The sequence below is a fragment of the Bombus terrestris genome, chromosome 12, assembly GCF_910591885.1.
Source record: "Bombus terrestris chromosome 12, iyBomTerr1.2, whole genome shotgun sequence".
Classification (NCBI taxonomy): domain Eukaryota; kingdom Metazoa; phylum Arthropoda; class Insecta; order Hymenoptera; family Apidae; genus Bombus; species Bombus terrestris.
This window is the reverse complement of record NC_063280.1, coordinates 11904285-11932077: the sequence shown is the minus strand read 5'-3', so window position 1 is coordinate 11932077 and position 27793 is coordinate 11904285. Positions and strand designations below refer to the sequence as shown.

At 39.3% G+C, this 27793-nt stretch overlaps 1 protein-coding gene across 1 annotated transcript in view; it reads left to right on the top strand.

Moving 5' to 3' along the window:
• The window catches only part of LOC100646599 (inhibitory POU protein), a 75774-nt gene that overhangs the window by 14149 nt on the left and 33832 nt on the right, over positions 1 to 27793 (top strand). Inside the window, exon 5 of the mRNA XM_048410978.1 lies at positions 23 to 1760. Coding sequence (XP_048266935.1) covers positions 1599 to 1760 — 162 coding nt within the window. The 5' untranslated portion in view covers positions 23 to 1598. The remainder of the gene's footprint in view (positions 1 to 22; positions 1761 to 27793) is intronic.

Below are 27793 nucleotides of genomic sequence, written 5' to 3'. Positions count from 1 at the left end.
ACAGTTGAGTCGCAATTTTCAGGATGTCGAAGATAAATGACGAAAGCGACGTGTAGTAGCAACGAGTAGCAGCAGTAGCGACCTTGGTGTTAAGGGTGACTGAGACCGACCAGTTTACGACGTAGCTGCTAATCCAAGAGCAGGTTGGGCGACAGCCGAGCGAGAGATTTCGCGGTGATCGAACAAAAGCGCGTCGCGAGGGAAGAAAAGTAGGTAGACGACACGAGGCGTCTTCGACGAGACAAGGCTGCACGGGGCAAGGTTCGGTAGGAACGCGGGGGTGGCTCGATGTTGGCTAGGAAGGGCGTGTAACGTCGGTGGGGGAGTGAAAACGAGACACGGAACGAGATTCTAGGGGAGAGGAAAGGAAACGGGACGAACGAGGCGAAAAGAGGGAGGGTAAAACGCAGGGAGGATGAAGAAACGGGTGGTCGCGGTTAGCGACACCCATGCCGAACACGAAAGCAAAGCGAAAGATGGCCGACGCGAATCGCGCTAGGAGCGCACGCGTGACCGCGCTAAACTCCGCCTATGCACGATATACCCCTTCGTCCCGGTTGTTCTCGGCTTACCTCGTGGCGAACAACCCCTCTGCTGCGAGCACGCGCCACTCTGCGAATATCCTGGATCACCGACCATCCCCTGTCCCGTCGTTTCCCTCTTCGTCCTTCGATCCCTCCATCCCCGGTGGAAGAGTTCATCCACGAAGCATCGTTCGCCGCGCCGGCCAGTCAGCGCCAAAAAGTGCACAGTTTCACCACAACATCCCGTGTACCGTACGATTCTACTACGTCGGTGATCGAATCGTGACAATCTGACAGTGGACAGTTTTTTCTTTGTCCGAAAATTCCAAGTGGCTGTTGGTTCAGTGACCGCATTAGCGTGCCGCTACGAATTCGATCGTTCGGTCGTTCCTATCTCGGTAACGTTTCACCATTGCCGGACTAGTTGGGAATCAGCTGCTCGCTCGTCAGCAAAATTATTTATTCACACGCTCGGAGAAACGCGTCGCTACACCACCTACTTTCTGTCTACGTCTCCATCGCGAAGTGCGAGATCTTCCGATTCGAAGGAATCGGAACGTTCGGTCGTCGCCATGGTTCAGACATAGAACTAAACCGAGTGCGAGTAAAATCCAACCACCGTGTCCGTGATCATGTGCATCATGGACATCGAAGAGATCCGCGATCTCTTCGACGAACGAGTCTAGTTAAATCGACTGAAATCGCCGCGGTCTGATCGGTGGTGTTAAGAACGAAGATGAGTGGTGGCTCTTAAAACGGCAGTGCAAAGATCAAGTACTATCGTAAGAACAACTATAATAATAGTACGGTGATTCGTCGTTGGTATAGCCGCGCCGCGCCAGTGAGTCTCGCGATTAGTCTCGAAGCGATTTGACGAGAGCGAATGTGAAGGTACTCTGAGAGGAAATTGGGTGCAGAGAGGACATCGATAATTCTTTTTACACAGATGCGAACCGCGAACACTGATGTGAAGAGGAAGCGCGGCTACCGCTGCTGGTATCGTTCTGTTTGAGGGCGTCGGTTTTCGACTGGTTTAGGTCTAAGCCTGGCAGCTTAGCCTTGACTAGCTTCAGAATGATGTACTCACCGGACAAGATGATGGGGAGCAAGGGGCTCCACGGGGCACCCATCACGGCCCCGGGTTGTTTCCCTTCGGGAAGGTATTCGCCGCCGCCTTATCGTGCCGCACCGGATCCCATGCCGCCACCACCGCGACGCTGTATGCCCAACCCTACGGTGAGTAATCGCCGTTTTATCCCGTCTTTTATTTCCACCTTCGACCTTCGACATCGCGATTTCATCTTCGTGAGCAGGGGACCGACGCGACGCGATGCGACGAGATGCGACGGGCATTTCACATCTCGATAAAACGCCTCTTACGTGGCAAGTGTTTTCCTAGATGGTTCGACCGTAGGATGATTGCCCGTGAATATCGCGGATTTAGCTGGTTTGTAGGAAGCGGATAAACATGGTCTTAGTAGAATCTGATTTCTTATCCTAGTTATACACGTATAACGTAATTTTCAAGTGGTTCGAGTAATGTTTGATAATCTTCGAGTAATATCGATATCTTTGAGCAATGATATAAATAACAAGATAAAAAAAGTGTATCTTTTGTTAATTTTCATATTTTCAGTGTTTAATGCGTTTGCAGATTCGAAGGGACGATAAATGGTAAACGATCGTCGGTTTGGTTGCATTTACTCGTTCCAGTAAATACTATACCTACTTCATCTTTTTCAACCACCATTCCATTATTTTATAAGCAACGTATCAATTCTTCAATCGCATTCTGTATAAAATTTTTCTTTCCTTTCCCGCTAAAAGGTCGTTTTTTAAATACTTCTCACACTTATACACCCTTATCTTTCAACTTTTTATTTTAAGATATTTAACTTTGATTCGTATGCTGTAGGTTGTTTCCTGTAAAATTGAAATATCATGTTTCTAGCTATAACTGGTCATTTGGATTGCGAATGTAAATTAAAGTTTCGTGAAATTTACAGTAACGTAAAACGATTGATTTAGATTTTGCATCGTCCGTATCTTGGAATTGAAATGAAACTAATTATTCACGACTACTTTCGAACGTTTTGCCTTCGCGATATCTACGAATTTTTAAATCAATCTGTCACGATCATACGCAAATAAAAGGGATATTAAATTTTGTGTTTCCTGTATGTTAGTTTTAATGAAAACATGTTCGATAAATTACTAATTACTAATCATTCGTTTAAAATACAAATTTTCGTTACATTCTACGGAAGATATAATCATGTAAATAGCTTTGCCAATTACGAATATTGTTTTATTCAAAAGCCAACGTTTTTATCTATAATATATGTACATATTCAGAATTAACTCTTTCCTCAATTTCAGCATTGCTTAAATGGCAATGGTCCGCTATTGTAACGTTTAAAATGCGATTAAAGTTTCATCATGTAAATTGATCGCTTTCGTTGCGTTATTATTTTATCGGGAGTGGTGTAAGAAATCGGTCGAGGTGGCAACATAAATCAAAATCCTACGATTAAAGTTTGCAAAGAACGATACATTATACATGAAGATGGGCGACTGCTGGCTGAAAGAAGTAGCCTGATACATTTGGAATGTAAGGGCGCGATAAAAAGAGACATTGGAAGTTGGCATCATCCATTTTCATTGGCCACAAGTTTCCCTGCCACATGTATCACATATTTCGTGCATTCGTCGTTTATCTTACGGATGCGGCGCACCTCCGCGACGCTTACGGTACTCTTCGCCAACATCGACGATTTCAACCTTTTCGATAGAACGATATCACTTTCGTAGCTTTATCTCCTGTATCGAGAGATGAAAAACAATAGCAATTGCGACAATCTTGTATTCCACGTTTCACAAATATTTCGTTTATCCAAGCTTTCCTCTGGTTGATCCGTGTGTCAGAAAATTTCAATTTTCTAAGCTTAAAGAATATGATTTATTATTTTTAAATAAAATGTTAAATAATTAATCAATATGTCACGGTACTTGGTATTAAAGATAAAAATTTATTCGTCCCGGGTTATACTTGGTCGGAATAAACAAGCGTAAGAAATCGAAGCGTATATAATGAACGCGCCTTATCAGACGCCTTATCGTATCGCTCAAAGGTTCAAACAGTTATGGAAGATTCGCTAGCGCGTTCTGAAACGCTCGATCCAAGCGCAGCCAGCGTCCTACGTGGATCGAATATATGACGTCGATTGGACCCTTAAGAAAAGCAACGATGTCCATAGAAAAGCGGTTCCCCTAGAGTAGGGTGTTCGTTCGGTCGATACTCGTTTGGCGATACTACGTTTCATTATCAGGACCGTACAGCCAAGTAGCCGAGCTATCTAAACGGAATCAATCGGAGTTCAGATGTAGGTGGCGGTTTCCGTTGGCGTATCCTTTCTTTTTCTTCCAACATATCAGACGTGGTCGTTTTGTCGAACTTCCAACATATCCATTCGCGGAGCTGGAATCCCTCTGCTTGCTGCAGGCAGAACGGTCCTCCGTGTTGGAAAGGGTACACGTCAAATCCAGACTCGTTTTAGCGGCCGCTCTCCTGGATCTCACGATCTCTTTCCTCCGGTGCGGCGCAACGCGGCGCGGCACAGCGTGTCGCGGACTCCATGGTCTTTAGTTTATTCATGTGACGTAATAGGATAAAAACCGTCGCTACGAGCCGAGTGGCTGGATGAGATTACAGGCCGTACTGTTCCGCCAGGTATCGTGGATCCGATGTAATCGTTCTTTCCTGCGATTTTTTTCGGTCGTCCTACGTCGGTGCATCGCGTATTTTTCCGCCGCTGCTCGCCGTTCTTCGTACAGTTCCCCGACGCACGTTGCGCTGCACATCCCCTTTGAAACCGCTTTACATAGGCTACGATTCGCCGCGGCTATCGTGGAAATATTTAACGAGCAGATACATTCGTAGATACCGTCGAGAAGTTTCTTTGGCGCATGTTGCAAACACGTGAATGTGAATACGCGGGAATCGAGAAAGTTTGGACCGTCACGCGGAACGAGGATGTTTCCGGATATTCGAGAATGAGTCGAATCATTGGTGTTTTTCAGATTCAGAGGAAAGGGCAACATCACCTGACTGGTTATTTCTTTTCTGGCTATTTCAGACGCGATGCTATTTTTGCCATTTAAATCCAACACATAGACAGCAAATATAGTAGCAAAACATACGTTTAACAGGATTTAATTGGAACGTGTTCAAAAATACGCCTTCAACCCTTTTAAGTCTATATTTCTAAATTACAAATTATAATTTACGTTTATAATACGGAGATTGATGTTGCATCTTTAATAATTAGCTTTTTTTTATCGTAAGGACACATGCTTTTGTTTACTTATTGCTGTATCAGGACCTTCTTCTTCGTAACTTACAATTAATTGTAACAAAATGTTTCTAAATAATTTTTTCCAACGCTTGTGGCTACAAAAATAATAACGTTATATCGTATAAATGAAATGTAACATTTAGCAGCTAATTGGTAAAAGTGCTTTGGAATAAATTAAACAACAAATTAAACGTTACTACTTTAACTTGAAACATAGATGTTTTAATTTGTCGAAACTTATTAGAATTAGTTGGATTAATATTTAAAGGAGAAACACGAAACGTACCTATTCGCAAGTACAAGCACTTATTTTATAATCATAAGTTAAAAATACGATAAAACGCGTTTAAACAATTTTCAGCAGTCTTTAAGTATTTTATCAAGTTCTAGGAAGGTCAGTCGTGACAAACGTTAACTCGCTAATGCAGTTAATTGTTCGTAAACATGGTCCGTGTGCCCTGCCCATGATATTAATTATCTATGATAATTAATACAGTTTTCATTACGCATTCATTGTACCACTGGTAATTATTCACGTTTGGATGACCATCGTTTCGCGCGTTTTCCGCAACGTATCTTCTGCTTGGCCAGAATATCGATTAGGTTGCTTAATAATTAATTAATTAGCATTACCCTTTCCGTAGATCATTAGTTTCTTGAATTTCCATGTGCGATCTGCTCACGCGATTATTATTATTCTTTTATAAATGTAAGGAAGTACATATAAGAATCATCGATATAAAAATTTATCGAATCGGATCATAAATGGTTATTTTCCTCTGTCAGAGCGAGCGAGTTTCCAATAATCGTGCGTGTGTATATATATTTAATTTAAGTAGCTGCTTAGATACTTTTCTTTTAGCTTCTTTAATACGCTAATTTCATGTTGGTTATAATTCAGAATGTGTATACCCACTGTAGATTTAAAAATGGGAAATCATCTCCAATCAAAGTAAGAAGGATAATTTTATTGTTCACTGTGAATTTAATATCTAAATCGTTGTTATCGGACGATATAAAAAATGAAACAATTAATGGTAGACATGTGTATCTTTGACAGGACGATTAACTTATCGTTCGTAGATTACGATAACTTGTTAATACGTAGAATGAGATGTATTAATTTCGTTAATTTCAATCGTAAGCGTCGCATTTGATTTCAGCTTCCTATTTCGATGCGAATATCGAGCGTGTAAATTATAAGGACATCGTATATTAATATCGCAGATCTTACGTCTATCGATTAAAACACAAGTCGATAGAAATTTTCAGTCGTGGCCTGTCACGAATTTAATTTTCTCGAGCGTCGCGACTCAAGATTTTAACATGCAGTACGAGTAAACGTTTTATCGTTAATGTTTTATTGAATTTATCTTGATCAACGTGCTCAACACGAATCCAAAGTCGAATATAAATAAATGAATTTCATTAAGAGACTCTAACGTAGCTTCGAGCTTCGTGTTTGCGAGACAAAGCACGATATTTGAAAATAAACTCTTGTTCCTGCATTATTTGCGACTTTCTATTGTAGTTTCGGATTTTCGTAAAATTATCAGCCTCGAATTTATTAATATACGATCCAACTACTACGCTAACTTAAGGAAAGAATCGACCCATAATATATGTATTTCCGCTTCTTCTAGCTTCGTTGTTATTACGTTGAGGAGCTTATGCCGCGATAAGGAAGCAGCTCCACTTTCCAGTAGTTTCGATAAAACAACGAAAATCAATTCGAAACTAATCAAATTCGGTTTTTCAAACGCGCTGTAAATACATAATTCATCGATACTCGTAGAAATAAATTTTTACGCTTTCGAACATAAGATCCGCAAATCTCTTTCTTGCTCTTCGAACAAATACAATCTAAACGTTTCAGCTGTTTTCTCGTAGCTACGAGTATCTTCGAAATTAAATCGTCTTTACGGTGACCAATTAATCTCGACTAATTGCGAGCCACTGATCGGGAAACGGTAGCGCGCTAAAGTTTGACGAAAAAATCGGGAATTATCACGTGTGAAACGGAATATCGCGTTGGAAAAAATAACCGATAACTGTTACGAGTTACGACTCTTGAGGGACTCGACAGTCGACGGTGACGATTATCGATTGGCCGGTCCGGTCGGCTACATTCACCGCGTCATCAGCCATTAACCATCGAAAGTAAACGCTCTCTTTCCGATGAACCAGCCAAGACCGCAAAACAACGTCAACGGAAATTGGGAGAATTTCATGGTCCGACACGACGCGGCGCGACGTCGACGCCGACGCCGACGCCAGCGACAGCGTGGCTGCTGCATTAAGAATTGAATGACAATTACACGGCGATGTGCTAATGTAATGTATTCTCAGTTATAAAATGTTAATTAACGTGAGAAACAACGTATGGCGAAGTTTATCTGTTATTATACGTATACATGGAACGAGAAATGCTATATCGGAAGTTAATGTGCCTTTATTGAATGAAAGAAAGAGAGAGAGAGAGAGAGAGAGGGAGAGAGAGAAAGAGAGAGATACGACAAATAAGTTTTGAGAAGTAGAATGCGTAAAATATGAACGCGCATTCACATTTTTATTTTACTAGAAATGTAATACGTACGGAGCGTCGATCTACGTTAGCTTCTGATTGAAAATGATAATTATATGAGAATGCTTAACTTTGCTCTTCTCGTCGTTTCTTCTTCGCGTTTGTCCGTTTTCAGATATCCTCTTCCTTTCGGATATGTACTCTAACGATAAAAAGCGTGGAACGTACAAAAGGTAGCAGTAAAATTATACCTAATATCGAAAGCAGACATTTAAAAGTTATGTATATTTTAATAACATCTTTTGAAGTACAACGCAAGACATTTATTTTGGGTTATATATTCTAGATTCGGGGAGAAAATTCTTTGACAGCATCGGCCATGGTACGATGATTTAATACGCGATCGTTCTGTAACTTGTTAACAAAATTCGTACGTTAGAGTTCTGCTACATTGACGGAACGCTTGTACTAAAAATTTATCAACAATTTCAAACGACGACCTCGACAACGTTTCGAGTTTTCTGCTTCGTTACATCATTGAAATCTTCGTCAGGATCTTTACCAAGAAAGGTTGGAGCCATTGTAAGCGACAAAGATGAGCAAGTCAAACCGCGTAGAACCAGCTTCGTCAATAGTTGAAGTTTGAACAGCGCTCCTCTTGTGCGATATAACGAGCTTTTCTACAGAAGCTAACTATTCTACGGAAATCATGTACCCTGTGGCCGGATTTCCGGAATCTTCGCTGAATTCAATATTTGAATAAGCGGTACATTTCTACCTGCAGCCAGCAAGAAAATCTTTGCAACCAAGTATACCGTGTGACGTCGCGTCAAGTTGTATCCAGTTCCTTCGGATACGTTCGTGGCGAGCTATGTATACATACATATGTATATACGCGTATGTATGTAAGTGCGCTGTATACCATACTGCATACACGCGAGGTACGTAAAATTTACCAGTCGCCGACCGTTTTTTTGAAATTCATTATTTACCCACAAAGCAACAAATTTCGCACCGTCTCAAAACATTTCTAGTCTAAAAAGACATAATTTTATTTACTAAAACGATGTATTCTTTATATTTTCGTATCTTTCTTTTCTTTTGTACAAAACTCTCTTGGTTACCTTATACATAGCCATGATCTTTGTTCTTCTTTCATTAGAAAAATAATTGAAAGAAGGTTGAAAATAAAATGATACACGGGGAAGAGAGAGAGAGAGTATGTGTGAGCGTGTGTACAGTATTGAGTGTACAGTATTCAGACAGAAATCTGAAAAGTGACATATGCGTCAAGTGGATGGAACGGTGGTTTGGCGGAGCAGTAAGGCGATAATTAACGTCAGGTCTGTTTGACAGACCGGCATCGAGCCGGGTTATACGTATCGAGGTGGCGCACAGCACAGGCCAAGAGGGATGAACGCGTATTCGTGCGTTACCGTTCGGTTGGGGTTGTAAGCCGTGAGATTGCATAATCGATATCTTGCTTACACCTGTGCCACTCGCAAGTGCGCATCTGTGCACTGTGCACTTGCCGAGGAAAAAAGGTAAACGCGCTTGAAAAAGGTCATCCGTGGATGCTTATCATTTGTCATTGGTACATTTACGTAGCCTCTATGGGTCCGTGTGAATTGATTATGCCACTTTCGATGCGTGACTATTTCTCTTCTTCTTTTCTGCCGTTGCGTGTAGACAGATAACGCATCGCCGCGACCCTGTTCCGTCGGAGATGTAAATTTAACGATACGATTTTTTTAAAAACGTAAATTGTCCGGCAATCACAGCCGGAAATTCAACTTTTGTCTTTACGTAACAAATTAAACAAGAGCTTGAGCGAATGTTAACGACGAAATACGTATCGGAGATGGTCGACGGGCTTGTGTCTGTTCACGCACAGTGTACAGCGACGTACAGGATGATCCCCCGACAGAGTCAATTTAAAAGATGTATTTAATTTGAGGAAAATCATCGTCAAAGTATAAGCACCGTAAAATCGTTTCGACGATAAAGCGCAAATCGCAATTGCAAGCAGGTGTTTAGTCTTTTTTTTTTTAAAAAGTAGGATATGTCAAGTAGATATGTACCTGCTACAGACGCAGGATGTACATAGATATATCGCGATGTTAACGAATAGAGAGTCTAAGGGTTGATTGATTCATACGCATTTCGTTACTCCGTGATGATAGAAAATTAGGTTTCGTAAATGGAATTTTGAATGTGACCTCGTTTAACAAGCTTGCAAATCTCCCATGTGTTTCGTTCCAAAATTGAACATTTGTATTCGTCGTACGCGCTTATACCGCTCATCGATAAATGTACCATAAATAACTTGATAAATATCAATGTCAGAGATATTTCAAAGTCAGCATAAATGTCGCAAAAATGTTCGCCTTGAAAAATGCATATATATAAAGGACTGTGTACAGTATATTTATTGACGTTCATGGTGTCCATTCGCTTTAATACAAAGCATTTCATATAATTTCTTGTACAAAACATAGCTTATATATAAACAGCGTGTGGATGTTTCTAGTACTGGTAAACGGGAGAAATCAGAAAGCCATGATTTTGACGGTTTGAATAATTCTACTATTAAATGATAGTACCTATTGCCTATTGTATTACATGTATCAATATACGGTCCGTTTTATGGCCATAATATATTATTACAACTACAGCTACGTTATACACATTTTCTGTACTTCTTCTGTACTCAACGGTGCTACCCAAAATTTCCTCACGAATACAGATGCGTACGTATAAATGTCAAGGTTCCCCAAACGCGAGAGCTTACAGTAAACGTGTATTAAGAGACACGGGGATTTATGGCCCGCGAAGAACACGAACGAGGAAGAATAATACGATATATTGCTCCAGCGAATACTACTATAGTTGTATCGCGGTATAGTCCCGGACGCGATGCGACGCGACGAGACGCGACGCAGAGTAGTATCGACGCGAGGTAAACGGGGTAGTACAGCCCCTTCGATGGTGAAAGTATACGTAGATGGTGCATCGTCTCACCAAGCGTCGCGTCGCGTCGCGTCGTCTCCCACTTACGCTCTATGCTACGGATCGTATGTGTACGAACGCCCCACAGCCATAGAACGGCCGCGGACGATCCCACACACGGGACGCTGGGGACACATAACGCTCCCCACTTACATCCAATCACTCCTGATTTATATTTACTACTCGCTTGGCCCCTTATTTATCGTGTTTCATGGAGACGCGAGACGCGCGGAGAACGGGAACGTTAATTTGCACAAATTGAAAATTATGGAGCGCGACCGAAGACGAGAGTCATCGGCGGGAAGAAGCGACTTCGCGAGAGAATTATCGACCAGGAGGAAATTAGTCGTCTCCCGACGTTTTGCCATTTCTTCCACGTCCCGATAGCCTTAATCCCGGCCTTGATTGGCTACTCTTTTATAGCAATTTATACGCGTTATTACTATCCCCTTTTTCGTCTTTTTCCTCTTTTACGGTAAAGGCGCAATGGAATTAAAAAGTTACGGAGGAATCGAGATTCGATAGATCGCACGGTGCCAACGTTTTGTAATATAGCAAGGGGTTTAGTTTTAACAGCCGTGTTTCGGTAATTGAATGACTTATAATTTGCGAATTAATCATTAATTTAATCAGAAACGAAGACTACAAAGAGGAACATTTTTCATTTCTTACGGGCAAATAAAATACTTGATATTTTAGAGGATATTATTAATACTATTTCGCAAAATATTATATACTTACTACGCCACAGTTCCGACAATATAAATATCACCATAGTTGCAAAATTGTCTTTTCGTTTAATTTATTTATTTAATCTAGCCTTCCCCTTTAGGGTTTGGACAAACTTCCAGTTTCGCGCTGTATCGCATTCTTTGGTTCTCCTTATAATCTACGCCTCGTTTCCGTACAACGGTCCGTAAAATATGGAAATATAGAAATTAAAAAATTCGAAACGGAAATACTGGTATCTTATTTCTTAGTCTTTTTATTTAATCGATTCGAACCGATCTTTTACTTGTCTATCTGATTTTGATTTTGAACGTTATTTACGAGTGTTACAATGGGGAGTACGTAAAGTATCGTGGGAAATATTTTACCATGTTAGAACGAACGTTAGAAAAGATGATTCGGAAGAAGCACAGGTGGACAAGAAGATGGATCAGATTAGGACAAGAAATAAATGGTGGCGAGTGGAATGAAGCAGGGGCTTGAAATGGTACTTGCTAATAGCAGGTGTAAAAAGAGGGGAGGTTTAGTCACGCACATACATATGTTCGAACGATACTTGCTAATAGGAACTTTATACCGACATGCCATGGGATGACACACGCGTGGACTGTAGACCATAGACGATTGATTTTAGTCATGCAACGTGTCTATTCCATTTGTAGTTATTATTGGCTAGCCTAATCATACGTTGAATAATATCATAAAATTCATTTGTATCTCGAAGCGCGTCCTCTGGCTTACTTTGTTACTGTAACGAAACATTTCTTTCTATCTATTATTTCTCTTTACGTATTATTTCGTTCGAAACTACGTATTTTCTATTTTCTATAATCGTTATATTTTCGTTATATTTTAACGTAATAAATCTCTTATCTACCTGTTTCCTAAAATTAACGCGGTATCAAGCCATATTTACAGAAAGTGCTAAATCTGATAATGCATTAGAAATTAGAACACGCACGAATACTAAACTCAACATACAGGTTCTCGGGCAAACCGGAATCATTAATACGCGTATGTATTACGAGGGTTTCCTGCGTTTAGGGTGAAGTATATCGTCGTTCTGAAACAGGTACACGGGCCAACAACCGAAAGGGCGAACATTACTTCCGCTCGGTACTCCGCGGTTTAACGCTCTTATTATTATTTTTATTAGGGAGCCGCGGTATATAATGCTATCAGCCCCTGCAGGGGCGGGCACGCAGGAAATAAACCTAAGTGTATAATTACAATAATACTTACCGAGATCCCTCCGTCGGTTTTCTCCCCTTCCTCAACCCCTTTTCTTCGTTTCACCCTCTCTAGACTTCTCTGTCTCATCCACCCTTCCTGTATCTCCGTCTTTCTATGACTAATCACACGACTAATTCTCTTCTTTCCCCCCTACTCCTTTTCTTTCTTTTCTTTCCTCGGTTTCATCGCGTCTATTATCTTTTCCTTTTTTTCTTTCTTTCTTTCTCTTTTTTCTTATCTCTTATCTCTTTCGTTTCTTTTCTCGTTTTTCGTTCTACAACGTGTATAGTTTACGCGCGACGTTTTTTCTCTTCTTCCATGAATTTCCTTTATTCTTCCATGGCTTACTCTCCGTTTACATCGTATCGTTCTTACGTGTACTTGGAAGAATAAATGTACGTACGTTCGTACACAAACGTGTACGATATATTAGAGGGTCGTCGACGAACAACGAAACGAAAGACTCGTCGATTTACAAGAGCTGTCGGGTCTTCCCAGGGGGTCTTTAAACGCACAGAGACAAATGACTGCTACTAATTCTCCTTTGATTAATTTCAGGATAGACATAGCAGGTGATAGCAGCTAATGTTACGTTAACTATCTTTCAGGGGGAAAAATCGTACACGGCAAGGTGAAAATTAGATTCGAGTACGATTGATATTGATAATATTGGTAAGCTTAATGTACATATCATAGTATAGGTAATGTAACGTGTACGTATAGTGGCGAGTGTACGGGTATAAAGTAAACAGGAATATTTTTCTTTCGCAATTGGCTCGAAGTATGCACCATTTATTTCTAAATTAATATTATTACACTGTAAAATGGAAACTGTAGTAGCTGAACGCATAGCGTTTTAGCCAAAGATATATGTACACGTATCTGATATGTACACACAAAAAGTAATTTCAGTCGACTTGTCGGAAATATTTATAGCTCTTTATACGTGAGATGTAAATTTGTTCGAAGCATTTGATGAGAATGTAATCTTCTATACGTTTATTTGTTCCTTAACATCGTAATTACCATTTTAATTTTAATCGTAGGAAATTTATTCGTCCAACGAATAAAACGCGCGTATATCGCTTTTCTCATCGGACTACAAACGTCGAGGCAGTGAAAAGAGTATAATATCAAATTTGTCGATACGATAAAAGTACGATAAAAGTAGTTTCGATAAAAATGCGATTTTCTTTCCAATAATTTAAACAATTTTATTCAATTGTTGCAGTTGTTTACCGACTCAATGAATTCTGAACTAAAATTTGACAAAGCTCGTATTCATAGGCAATATACACAATTTTGTTTATAACATGTTAATTTATTATTAGAATTCATTAAATAGGTACTACATTATCGCGGTATATACCTAGTATATTATGTCGTATATCGTACCATTGTTTGTACGATCCTATTGTAACAGGTTAATCAATCAATTTTCATTCGTTGGGACTATAACAAAAGTCGATGAAAGAATGTTTCTACCATCAAACGAAATGTCGATATTAAAAAGAACATTCTGTTTTCCATATATTCTCGAAGGAGATGAAATTGACCTGCTAAAATCGCACATCGAACAAAGTGAGTTGCGCAAATTGACACGGCTAACGATAGAAATTCTAGAGAGAAGCACAGAAGAGACACGAGTGACGAACGTTCAGTTGCATCTAATATCTGCCCTTGAAAATTATAGCTGTGAAACTGCGAAAGAAAAGAAACGATCGCAGAACGCAATGCCCGGCTGATTAAAAATCACGATACTCTCGCGTGAAAATATCCTTTTCGTATCGGTGTAATCGGTCTTGTGATCGATATATACCATGGAAAACGCCATAGAAATAGAAGCCAGGGTATTCCTGGACTATTATAAAACATAAGCAATTCCATGGCGTGTGCGTTCTGACGCGGGGCAGAGATGTACGTGACGAAACTCTTAAGCACGGGAATTGCCGAGTTCCAATGGAGTTCGGATGGGGAATGGTCGGTACTCGAGTCTCCTCCGTTAGCTCGATCCCTTACCCGTACGTATAAACCGAATGGCACACTCTATACGCTGCACGCCGTACACTGTACACGTACGTGTCCCATCCTCCCGGTCTATGTACAACGAGATACATACGGGTCACACGTGTGCCGCTTCTAGGATAAGGGTACCGCTTCTCGATATATTTTATGTCGTGCGAAGCATAACCACCATCTTAGATAAGACTACTCGCCTCGGTGAAACAGACGGATGAAAGTATCGGTCGATGCTGTTTGACACTGGGCTGGATGCAGATGCGAGTCTTACCGTTCCTAATTCTTTCGATGCTAAGAACTCGCAACATCGCTTTCGAGAAATAGTCATTGGTACTAGTAAGATTATAAAATTGTGCGGATTATTTCCGATAGAAATCTACGATCTACGACTTGTCGCTCGTTAATTCTGTAAATTTCTCTTTTTATGTGCCACGCACCCTGCTAGAAATTTACGTTAAAGATTATTCCACGACGAAAGCTTATTCGTAAGATGTTATCGAACATATTGCATCGCTCGCGATTAATCCCTTGGGTGGTTAGTACGAAAAGGAGAAATCAGGATTCAAAAAACGCGCCGATGACTCTTCTTGATCGAAATCTATTTTTTCCCCATTAAGCAACTAGCTTAATACTATCCGCACGCTTTTACGTTTAGGTACTAGAGAAACAATCACGGGGTACTGAAAGGGAGCACCCCTTGTCAAAATCAAGAGTCTATTATTATGACCATATGTTTATGCCACGATTGTATCTTGACGGAGAGGGAGAGAACAGGAGGACGTGGTTAGGGGATAGGGCAGAGGGTTAGACCGTGCAGTACACCTGCTCGAACTCTACAACACACGGTTAAAAGGGAGAACGCGTGGGCACAGCAAATATCCACGTCAGATATGTGTCACTCTACAAACAAAATAACATATTGTGTCTCTTATTCGCAATAATTTATTTGTTGGGAAAAATTTGCAGGAACCATTTCGTATGAACCTTATTAGTTTTTTGTTTTATGCGTGATTAATTAATTTCATAGGCGATTCATCTGACTTTTTATTTCTTTCGCTAGCTTTTACGTTAAATATTGGGCGTAGAAAAGTACTTGAAATCCTCTAACGCGTCACGTTATTACAAATTCAGGTATCTTATCATCCTGTAACGTGTCTATATGTATAACGTCGTCATTTAATTTTCAGATTTTTGTTCTAAGATTAGTCGCGTCTCAGTGACTGGAGGAAGTATAAATCGAGAGACGAGAAAGAATCAAACCGGCTCAAACCGGCTCAGAAATATTATAGAAAAGAACGTATCGATCATTAACGGAAAGATATTTTAATTTTTAAAAATGTGCAAACACGCGTTTTACCCATAAAAGTTGAGAAACTATCGTAACAGCACAGAATTTTTTTCTACGTCTATTTTTTACATATATATATATAATGTTCAGACCGCGATCTCCGAAATTTGTATCGCCTTATTATTTATCTAATACCCTCTAATTATCCAGTAGCGGTGTATCCGAGAAATATACTTTTTCGCACTCATCATTTATATTTTATACTTTTGATATATTTATTTATTACGTTTTCTACACCTCGCTCTATACATATGTAGTTATATTTGTATCGTGTGTAATATTATTTCTTCATTAGCAAATATACATGTGGCAGATGGCTTTAATAGTTTAATAAGTTCAACCACACAGTGATGGAACATTAAAGTTGAAACTTCCTATATACATTGTACATAATGTAATGTAAAAGTAATAATTCCCTTCTCGTTATTCGATCTTCCACTTGTGATAAATGTACCAATTTTACTGTTTTCGAAGAATTTACGTAGTACTTATATATACATAGACAAGTATTAAGAATATGTACACCTCGTAGCATCGACGTAAGGAAGAAAGAATGTTCGTGGAAACGAAATGAGCAAAATCTTGAAAACTTAATGAAAAGCTAGTATATACTGATACGGTTTATCGAAGAATTATTTCTTCAAATCATAGGTTTGCCGTTACTTTGTACTTCCGTGTACTAGGCTTATAGTCGGAACAACGTTTGGCCTTGCGTATACGACGAAAGACGTTAGTTTTCAAAGATAACTAGTGTGTATATCTCCTATCTTTCGTGTAATTGTATACGTGTTCGTTTATAACATAAGAGTAGCTGTATATAAATATGCTTTTTCCTTTTATATATCTCTTTATGGGAATTTGATATTTTCATAATAACGCGCCAAAAGCGTTCTTTGCTTTTTGGTAACTTTTGTTTCATTTTGATGCAAATTTTCCAAATTTAGATAAATACGTATTAAAACGATCGTCTTCGAGATATATTTGATAGGAAGGATACTTTGCTTCTCAGAGAAATATTAATCGCTTTACATATACGTTGTTTAAATTAGAAATTATTTAAATTAGTGTAATATAATTAACACGTCATTTTTCAACTTTCCTTCGTGTTGCATTTATTCCTCTCGATTCTCTAGAGCTCTTGCAACTTACAATTAGTCTCCTAGTTGTTTTATCGCGTTCCTCTTGATTCATCTAACGATTAGATATACCTAACGAGTTTAATAAACGTACGTATAACGAATTTCACATCTACTACGTAATTTAAGAGCACCGTCAATTTCATTATCTCAACAAACGAACGTTAAACTTTGTTTCATTGTGTTTGCAATTCGATACACTCTTAACGAGTCGGTCACAGAAATAATGAAAGCGTTAATAAAAATCAGGCTCTCTCGACCTTTTGTCGATTGTTCAATTTCGTTATTTGGTATATTTTGATATATACCGGTATAATTAGTAGATTGCGGAGCTTTATGCGTTTATTATCATAGCACGTAGCCTGTCGGTAAACAACTTATACGCTTCCAGCAGCTCTCTTGTCGTAGAGGGATGCAACGCGTAAATGCAGTGAAATAAGTTGCGAGAAAAGTCGTGCAAAATATTTGCAGCGTCATATCGCTTCTCGACTTGATCAGTGTGACTTCCGAGCAATCGAAAAACACCGCAAGCGTACCATAGCGATGGACGGTCATGTGGACGTTCCTATCTCTCTTCAACATCGAGATCAATCTTTACGATTCGTTTATAAATGAAAAGCCACGATATCAATCAGACATCGATCTCATAAATCACACTGGCCTAACCTGGTCTTAAAGGTAGCGAAACAGCAGACCGGTATGACGCTTTATAAATGGAAGTCTCTTCTCTCCGGACAGAGGGTGGATGCTTCCGCTTGGAAACTGGCTACGTCCGTTGAAATTAGCATCATCTCTGGTTAAAGTAATATCGACCGTGCAATGTCTTTCGCGGCCGTGTATTCTACCAACGTGCCGGGCTTTCCTGCTCCCTCGTTCCTCATCCTTCGTCCCTCATCCCTATGGTCTTAATGAAATTATCGTCAGGCCGAGTTTCGAGGACAAATCGACGTTTCAATTTTCTTAATGCGCTCATCTCCCCGGTGGGATATTGGCCGCCCTTCGTGTACCCGAAAGATGTAGCCGGTTGCCTCGTAAAGACGCGTCCCGTTCTCGACCTACAGCTACGAGCTACACCATACCACGAGATCCTCTTGTTACGAAAAGTTTCCTATCCACGGATACAAACGCGACACACAAGCTACAGTTGGCTGTCGCCGCCACGTGTCGTCGCGTGCCACGCCACGTGACCGAGCTGCTGCCCACTGTTGTTTCCCCTCTCATCCTTCCTTAAGTGCATTACTGCTATTGCAATTACGCGCCCACCGAATTTACGTGTCGTTTGCCACTCGAATTATTTTCTCACTCTGCCGCGTCTCCGATAGAACAACTTGTCTACGTAGGTATATTGTTTTTATAAGTGGGTCAATAACACGGCTCGTTTCGGCTGGACGTATCGATCCGCGCTACGTGAAACGCTCTAAAATTGATAAGTAGACTGCGGACACTTGTACAAAATCATACTCTTACGAATGTTATTGAAAATAATTTTAAAAATGCAATCTAAATAGCGAATCGTTTTACCTGTCATATCGTTCCGTGTACATATATCTCCGTTTTCCAAATTTTCACAAATGCATACGAATCTGCAGCCTAGCGACAACTTGTACTTTACGTTATCCTATTATTTACATTTCGGCTTCTACATTCCCGCGTAAGTATCGGGACACCTATCTCGTACATCGTATAAGAAATAGAAATTTAGAGTATCGAGTATTTGGAAATGTACAATTTCGACAAATAATCGTATACGTATAAATGATCTAATATCAAAAGGAAATTAATCAAATAAATTTATTAGCGATTATATTTCAAGTTCATAAATAATATACCTGTTACTTTTATACGTATGCTGTGCTATACTACCGTGTGCAACAACTATATTTCCGTGCTTTCTAGAAATTAAACTCAACAATTTCCAATTTAATTCGTAAGATCAAACTTGTAAATTACATTTTCTCGAGAATGCGTAATATCGAAGGCAAATAAGAAAGAGAAACATAGAGAGCCGGTTGCGTCTTTGAAAACAGTATTATTCGATAAAGCATCAGGCCGCTAACAGGCTCGTAGCTTGTAACGAGCGCAACGTCTGCAAAAGTGATGAACTATTGATGAGCAGGCCGGCGGCCAATTTGATTTCGCTTATTATTCGGTACGTGGCTAGCGCGTATAGACCCTGAAATATTCATGCTTTCCGTCGTTAGCATATATTTGACGTGTACTCGTACACTCGCGCGAGTGTCACAGGCTCGCTTTAAGATCAGTCATTGGTTGACACAACGATCAACCAAATACCTACAGGGTTAATAGCTGTTTTTAAATATTTATTCGATACGAAGAACGAAGGTAATAAGAAGATGAATTAAACTTTCGTAGAAACGGACTATCGTTGTTAAATGTTTTTCTTGAATTTATTCTTCTATTTCTTACCATAAACTCGTTCCTTTAACTGTTGCGCTACTTTTAGCAGATACTCGCTGATATCCCAATTCGCTTGGAATTTCGAAATTTAAATACGGAGCAAATTAATCGTTATAAATAATAATTATAAAAATATAACGATTGAAACAGGAATCACAGAAATATTTAGATTGCTTCTTAAAATCTAGTTTTTCTACGTTCTCGTGAATATTAAAGATTGTTTGAACTGTCCTTAAAATAAAATAAATTACGATATTTTAATATCGCTGCTATAATTTCGGCTATCCTGTGTTACAAGCGTCGAACAGAAATCGTTTACGTCGTTATTTTAAAATCAACGGGAAGCAAAGGCAAACAGCGGTAATTATTATTAAATCAGAAAGCAAATCGTTGGTAAAGAATCGAAAAGCCTCGTTGAGAACAGTTTAATATTTTCCTATAAAATGACATTATAGTGGCCCAACAATGGAATCTTTAAAATCCGTGGCCGCGAATTTAAATCGCTCTTTTTTTTGTTCGTTTCACCAACAAAGATTCTTTTCAGCGTAGAGAGAACAATGCGAATGTTTAGTACACGTAAATGTTAAAAAGCCAGTACGGCGTTCGCAAAATGTTTTTCAATGTCGAGAAAACCTTTTTTTTCTACAGCGGAATACGCGATAAAATCCGATAATACGTGCATTTGTGTATAAGTTATTCGATAACGACACGAGTCAACTGTGATTTTTGTGCTGAAACGAATACGCGAGTAGTTCTGGGTGGTAGCTAAAGTCGATAAAATACCCGTAACTACCAAGTTACGCTAACGCTCGTGCGTAAAAGTTTGATCTTTTCGTCAAAAGCTACGTACGCTCGGTATGGGCCTGATAAATTTAAGTTGAAAGCTGGAATTCGACAAATGGAAAGCAAAGTCGCTATTTACAAAATTATTGCTACGGAACTAAATACAATACGAGTACGTTCGCGAGCAGGCAGAGCAGAGTGGAAATTTTAAAACAAAATTCGACTACGTGGTTAAATCATTTGTTCAAATAATTTCGTAAAAAATTATCACGATATATGAGACTCAAAGTTATGCTTGTTCACATTTTGTTTCTACTCCACGTTTAGATAATTTTCCAATACACGAATTACTTTGAAAGGAAGCACGTGAAAACGAAGAAGCTCTAACAGTTTCGTTACAAAAATATTCGAATTCTAAAATTGCTAATTCTTCTAAATTAGAGATAACGAAGATAACTAGTCGTTGGGAGAAAGTTCATCGAACGATACGGAAATTTGTTCGTTTAAATACGTTTTATTAAAGATTTATTTGAAAAAACGAAATTCCAAATTACACCAACCTGATATATGCGTAATGTGCGTATACATATGTAATGTCTTCGATATTCGAAAAAACGATGAAATTTCACGTTTAAATTTCTGTGGGATACATTTTCATCGACGATCGAAAGAAAGCAAAAGACGAACCTTAATCCGATTAGTGTCCCATGATTCTTGTAAAAAAGGTGACGAACGTTTAATGGCTACGCGACAATCGTCTCTAATTTATCCGCAACGAAGTCAAAACTGTAGCTGGAAGATTCCATTTTATTAATTGGCCTCGGTGCGACCTCGGTGCGGCAGCCGGAGGTCCGGAAAGTAGTTTCCAGCGCGGTGTGGCAGCTACGACAAGCGTTGCCGAAGAACGCCGAGCACCGAAAATGGAAAACGAAGGCCGCGACATTCCGGCGAACTGAAATGACGTGTAACATCGCAGCTCGAGAGTGAGAGGTGGAAGGAGAGTCAGACGAAAGTGCCACTGCACCACTTGGCCAACTTGAAAGGGATAAGGACGAGGCGAGACGAACGACGAACAAGACGGTCTGCTGGGAACGAAGCATATCTACCGATATCTTTGAACGAGTAGAAGATAAGGCAGCGCGTTATTTAGGAATATGAAACGAAGCGACGATCAGAAAGATTCTTTTGTATGTTCAATATCGTAACATCGTAACGCTCGTTTCTTCCAATTGTAAAATAACGCAAATTGATTCGTCTTTATCTTTATCGTTGCTAGTTTGCGATTGATCATTGCACTTGGATGTACCGCGATAAATATACGTTTGTATCGCTATCGACGAACGTTCTAAAGCGCGGACAACGTATTTAACGACGTTACAGTTTAATACAGACAGTTTCAGAGAAACGTTTCTAATCGCCATAATCTCGAAGAAAATACGCCGTACTTGTAAATTATTTGACGCAACATTGGTCCTCGATAGATCAAATACTCTTTAAACTCGATTTACCAATAGACGGAGAAATATCGCGTTTCGTAGAAACGAGTCTTTACGGATACAGTAGAAGAAAAGGAAACGATCGAAGGGAGAAATCATGGCACAAACCAAATCAAACGCACAGTTGGGCGAAAAAACAAAGAGAAGCGACGAGGAAGAGAAAGACGATACTTGCGAAGGGAAAGAGGAGAAGACGGAGAACGCGGAGAACGTGGAAATCGTAGTCCGAGAAAGGAGAAAGAGAAAACGAGGCAAAAATTGAATAAAGATAGGCTGATGCGAGAAAGGCGAGGAAAGCGCGCGGGGAAGAGGATAGAGGATGAACGAGAGGAGGACAAAGATGGGAAAGAGAGGGTGAATTTAGTCGGCAGAGTGGTGGCGTAGATAGGGTTGCGCGGATAGGTGCGCAGGGCTGAGTAGATGGAAGTGGACCTCCATTAGAGAAACTCTGCCATCGCCATATACGTATACTATACATATACTTATATATGGTCGTTACCGCGGCCGCAGTAATGACGAGGCTGCGTGTTAACCAGATAGAACTAACGTAGATAATCACTTTTGATGATTAGTACGGATTCTTGTCGCGTGTTCCTTTAAATTTTGTATATTTTTTATTCTGGTCTTCCCTCCTTCTCACGCGTACGTATAAGATGAAATTGATAGATTATCAGCTTGGTATTTAGATGTTCTTATCAAATGTCACGATTCGTGTAAAATCTATATCGATGTATTTACGATTGCGATTGATCGCGTTCGGAATGTTTTAATTTTAAAATGTTTAACATATCGACAGATACTTTTCTGCGCAGTTTGCCTTCTACGTAGATAGAGGTACACACGTATGTGCGCATAGGTACACGTTGAAATTTCTTGAAATTTCTCGAGGGCCATTTACAATTTTCGATCAACGAACGCTGTACGATCGTTTCGAAAAATTCGATGTATACCGGGCAATAATCGACAAGGTGTTACCAATTACACAGCGCGTAAGGACAGTAAACTCCTGTGACGATCTATGTTATATTTCAACACGAGATCTACGTATGTACATATCGTTAATGTATGAATACGTGTATTCTTAAATCATAAATATCATCCAAAGCTAATTTATAGCGTATAATACTATTTGAACTACTAATTACTTTGGCCGAGGTTTGATAATACACGTATAGACGATAGTTCCACAGTCATCTACTAATAACGTCAATGTAAAAAATTAAGAAGATCGATATCGTTTATCGTTCGTGTATTAAAATATCACAACACTGTCAGGCAGATATTTAGATTAAAACGTGGGATTGAAACACAATTTCTTCGACTTTCGTGCTATTTCGATATGCTGGCTAATGTATTAGGTCATCCCATAAGTTCGTTCCGTTTTTCGAGCGGTTATATATGTTAAGATCGTTTACATACCTTTCAGTTTCATGGAAAAATGTAATCCCCCTCTCGTTGTACAACTTCTTCCCATTTTTCAAGCGCATTGGTCCCTTATCGCCGTATACTTATAAATCGACGCATGAAGTGTATACACGAAAATCGGCACGAACTTATGGGATGACCTAATACAACGATTCATAAATTGTATGATAGGTACGATAGGTATTGGATGTATAGCAAAACTTATCCTTTCGTCTGGGAAATCTACACCCGTTGTTGTCAAATAATCATGATGGATGAGGAACGATTACGCAAGAGTATCGCTCCGTCATACTTAAGAACAATTCATCGCGCTTGCGAGAGTCTCGTGCGAAATGTCGCACTGGTCACTTCGTTTGGCGTAACAAATAATACGATACTCTCGAAAAGTTTAGCAATATATTTCTAGACGTTGTTACAAGCTATTTAAAGGTACGAAAATTCTACCGATCGCGATAGGATTGTCGAATTGCTTTCGCTTAACCATATATAGTCCAACTTGTTTTCTATCGCACAAAATATATTTCTTATCGCTTGATAACGACGGTAATTATAAAATATAATTCAGGCTACTTTCGAGCGATTCGAATGTATTTGGGTTTTGATCGATGCAGCGTTTGGCATAGTTTAGAGAGTCGATGATTTTTTGGTAGTTCCGATAATAATCGGTAATTAATGGTGCGAGATGTTGAAGCGACTCGAGTTTCAAAATCGTCGCGTTCGTTTGTTTTATATGATCAGCATAGCATCCGGCAGCCTGTTTCGCATAATTGATATATCTTGCAAGTACACAGAGAGAAATCGATGTTCGATAATTCCGAGAAAAACTCTAATTTCGTAGCTTCGATACGATGAGCGCGAGATCTCGGTGTGTTTAAGCTTTCATTTCGTATCAATTTGGATAAATAATTATTTTCATGACACAGTTCCAGCATTTTATTCGAACGTCGAGTCGATCAAGTTCCGATGTATAATTATTAGTTCGATCGCGACATTTAGCGAGGCACGAACTATTTTCAAAATCTTCAAGCAGCGTAGGCAATGTCTTTCGTTTAAATATTTTCTATCATCCGGTGAAAGAAGCGATTTTTTGGAATTCCGTCGTTTTGAGCTGTGTACGAGTACATTTTTATTTCTACTAACTTTGTCTTCTCGCGGTGAATACGTATTAATAAAATACAACGGTTCGCTAATCTAACTTTACGTTTATTTCAGCTACTTGTTACGACCATTTATTAATTCCATAAAATAGAAATAAGCGGCTACATAACGTAAGAGTTCGTCTTTTCGAATTTGGACAAATTTTTTTACGATACTCGTTCCTTACGAATTGAATTTTAAGCTACGCAAACAAGTCATAAGTAAAATTAAGCTTACTTGGAAGTTTAATAAGTAATACCGTTCCAAAAGCAGTTTTACAGTCTTACATTGCTTAGTTATACAATGAACGTCAGGAAATATGAACTCGTTTTCCTGTTAAATTATTCTACTCTTTTCTTGTTCTATAAATTACAGTTGCTTCAAGAAATCTTCCTCGTCTAATTGAAAGTAGATCGACTTAAATTTGCTTTACAAGTACGTATTTCGAAACTTTGTAAAAGCATCGAATAAAGCTAAATCGACGTGGATTAATCAACGCACCGGTGAATTTCTTCTACTTAAGGACTACGAGCAAACTTAATAAACAGCTATACGTTCTTAATTTAATTTCTCCTATTTGTTGAATTTGCACGCTAAAAAAATGATCCCATAATTATTAGCTATTCGCGACATCCTAAATAATTTAAATCCTAAATAATTTAATTTTAGTCAAAAGAATCGAATTGCAACTTCTGTCGAAACATAAATCCATCTTTCTGACGTTACATCGACCGCGTAGATATACCCACGTGTATTATATGTAGAATCAGACCACAACCACCAGCCGATACTACCTATTAGTCAACGATTTCTGTCGTACGTAAAATCACGTCGTTACAAGATATATGTAAATACAGCTGAAAAATAAGTCGGCCGATGGAAAGAAGAAGAAAGCGAAAAACGTTTCCGCGTGTTCGATCGAAACGACGAACGACGGCTCTTGCTAGCAGCGATCAAAGTAGAATGTTCCTGAGACGAACAGACCTCGAGCGTAAGTTCTTTCTGGCACGTTGTCAAGAGACGCGACCAACGGCCAACCTTCCGATCGAGTAGCGTTGATCAACAATTTCTGCCGTGCATAGAATTTTGTTTCGCAGAGTCTTACAATTAGACCAGACCGATCTATGGTCGACGAAGGATAGGGGAATGGGCGAGTTGAGTATGGCGGCAGAGTATAGCGTAGGTGTAACTGTAGAGCGTAGAGCGTAGATGGTCTGGATCGATGAGAGAGAGCGGCTGGTCTGATTGGCGGGGCTGCGGGGGCGGAACAGCACGTAGCCAATGAGCGTGTCTATCCCTCGATACATAGTGGTAACGAAATCACTGATTTTTACGCTTGGCAACCGTCAATTTTGGCTTAACTGTAGATACCATAAAGCGAATCATCATGATTTATGGATCGGCCGCGCGACACCCCCTTGCGTGCCGATAAGAATTCCACTTTTTCGAAGACCGCGCGGTTCCACTTTCTGATCTTTAGATCTTGTCGCCAATTATCCTTCGTATGCTGTTTGGTTGCGTTCGATTGTGCGTTTTCGTTCATTGTTTCAACGCAATATGATTTATCGACTATTCTTTGCCTGATTACCGATACACGTATAACGTATGTACGGTGATAATCAGATCAACGGAGATTGTTCGATGCGGAGTAAGAGGATAGGATCGACGAGCAGATTAGAAAATACAGATACAACCAACGCAAGTAATATATATTATCGTAGCCAGATCACAGATTATGCAACAATTTTCGATACCTTCTCTAAAATGGAACGTGTAATTGGGTTGTACGCTGAAAGCGTCTCTTAGCTATACTCGTATGTACTTAACGTACCGACTTGTCTATGTAAATGTTAAGAATATTTCACAACGTCTAAGAATAGAATAAATCGAGGTGAGCGTTTAGCGAGGGCGTACAAGAGAGCGATCTAAAGAGTAGAAAATTTGTAAAGTCAAAGGGGAATGTAGATATCGTATCGAGCTGGAAACGGATATTGTTTTAATTAAAATAAATTAATCGAGAGGTATTTCGATTTAGCTCGTATTTCGACCAGCGAAAAGACTTTTGTCATTCGAAGAAGGTTTCTTAACGTAAAATTGAAAGGAGAAATCTGGCACATCGATAACAATTCTTTCATATTTTATGCGAACTCGAGATATCTTTTAACGTTCGAGGAATATCGAATCAGGCGAAAAACGACCGAAAGAACGTAACAAGATCGATCTAATTACAAAGTTCAAATAATTTGAATATTATGCGTTTCCGTGCAAGTACCGTGGAAGAAAGGTCGGAATCGTAAAATTTATTTCCTTGCCTTTTGCTGTTCCGTTCGCATAAATTTAAATAGCTATAAAACAGCGTACACGTAAAACGGACGCGACAAGTGAAATTTCGTATCGATAAAGGCATCTACTTCGTTAGTTGACGAGCACAAAGTGCCATTTTCGCAACGATTCGTGACTTCGTTCGTGCTTATACAATACGATACGGCGTCTTTAACGCTGATCTTCGATGATCGACCAGTTTCGCATACGTGCGTACGAACAAAAAGAAAAAAAGGGAACGGTTCACGTAAGAAGGCTGAAAGTTTCGAAACTAAACGAACGACACTCGGAACTCGCAACGTAGCGTTGCGTTGGTCGATAAACGAGCGACGTTGTAAAAAGTTAGATTAGAAAGCCGCAATTTCTCTGCTAGATTTCATGCATCACGTGATGGATAACAATTATGATACTGCAGCAACGGTACGCGGCTTCATATTGATTGGAACGATAATTTCAGTATACTTTATATGTATTATTGACCATCGAATTAGCATGGTATTATTAAATCATGCACGACCGAAGATAAAGCACTTCAATGACAGATCGTGGGAAAGCTAAACGCGTCCCATACACCTATACCCTTTCGACTTTGCACAAGGCACATCGATCCTTCGGATATTTTTGTTTTTATCGAGGATAGGATATCGAAGTAAGTTTCGATAAATCAAAAGTAACGTTTCCTCGTGATATCGAAGGGCTGAATATTTGATAACGGAGAAGAACCTAATATCGAAAGAATTTAACAATCGTGTGTTTACGATGAATTGTAAAAAGATCGGAATTATGCGAACGATACATAGGGGATTTGACAACTTGCGTGTTAAGCAAGTTTTTTAGTAGAATATAGTAGATAGGTACACGTAGATATTCCATTTATCGCAGGCAAAGTATGCGTTTCTGTATGAAATAACAAAAATGTGCGCAAATTTGGCGTAATTATACTTTTAAACGATTTACCGATTTTAAACGATTCGGAAAGTTATACGTTTAAATAAGTATCGGAAGTTTACGCTTTTGTAATAAACTTGATCGAAACACTTTTCATAATGAATCATACATGTACCGCATAACACGCAAATGAATAAGAAATGAATCGGGTAACTACATAATACACAATAGAAAAATGAACGGTTTACGATAACGTTATTCATGTAGTTTCTTCGTTAATTATTGAAAAATGTTAAATATTAATTGTAGAATATGCATTAACAACAGTGGTATAAAGAGAAATAGTTGGGGCAAAGTTTCGACGCGACGCGACGGTACGTCAACAGCATCAGCGCTATCGAAACTTACGCTAAACCTCTATCTTTTAGAATCTAGATTCCTAAAAAG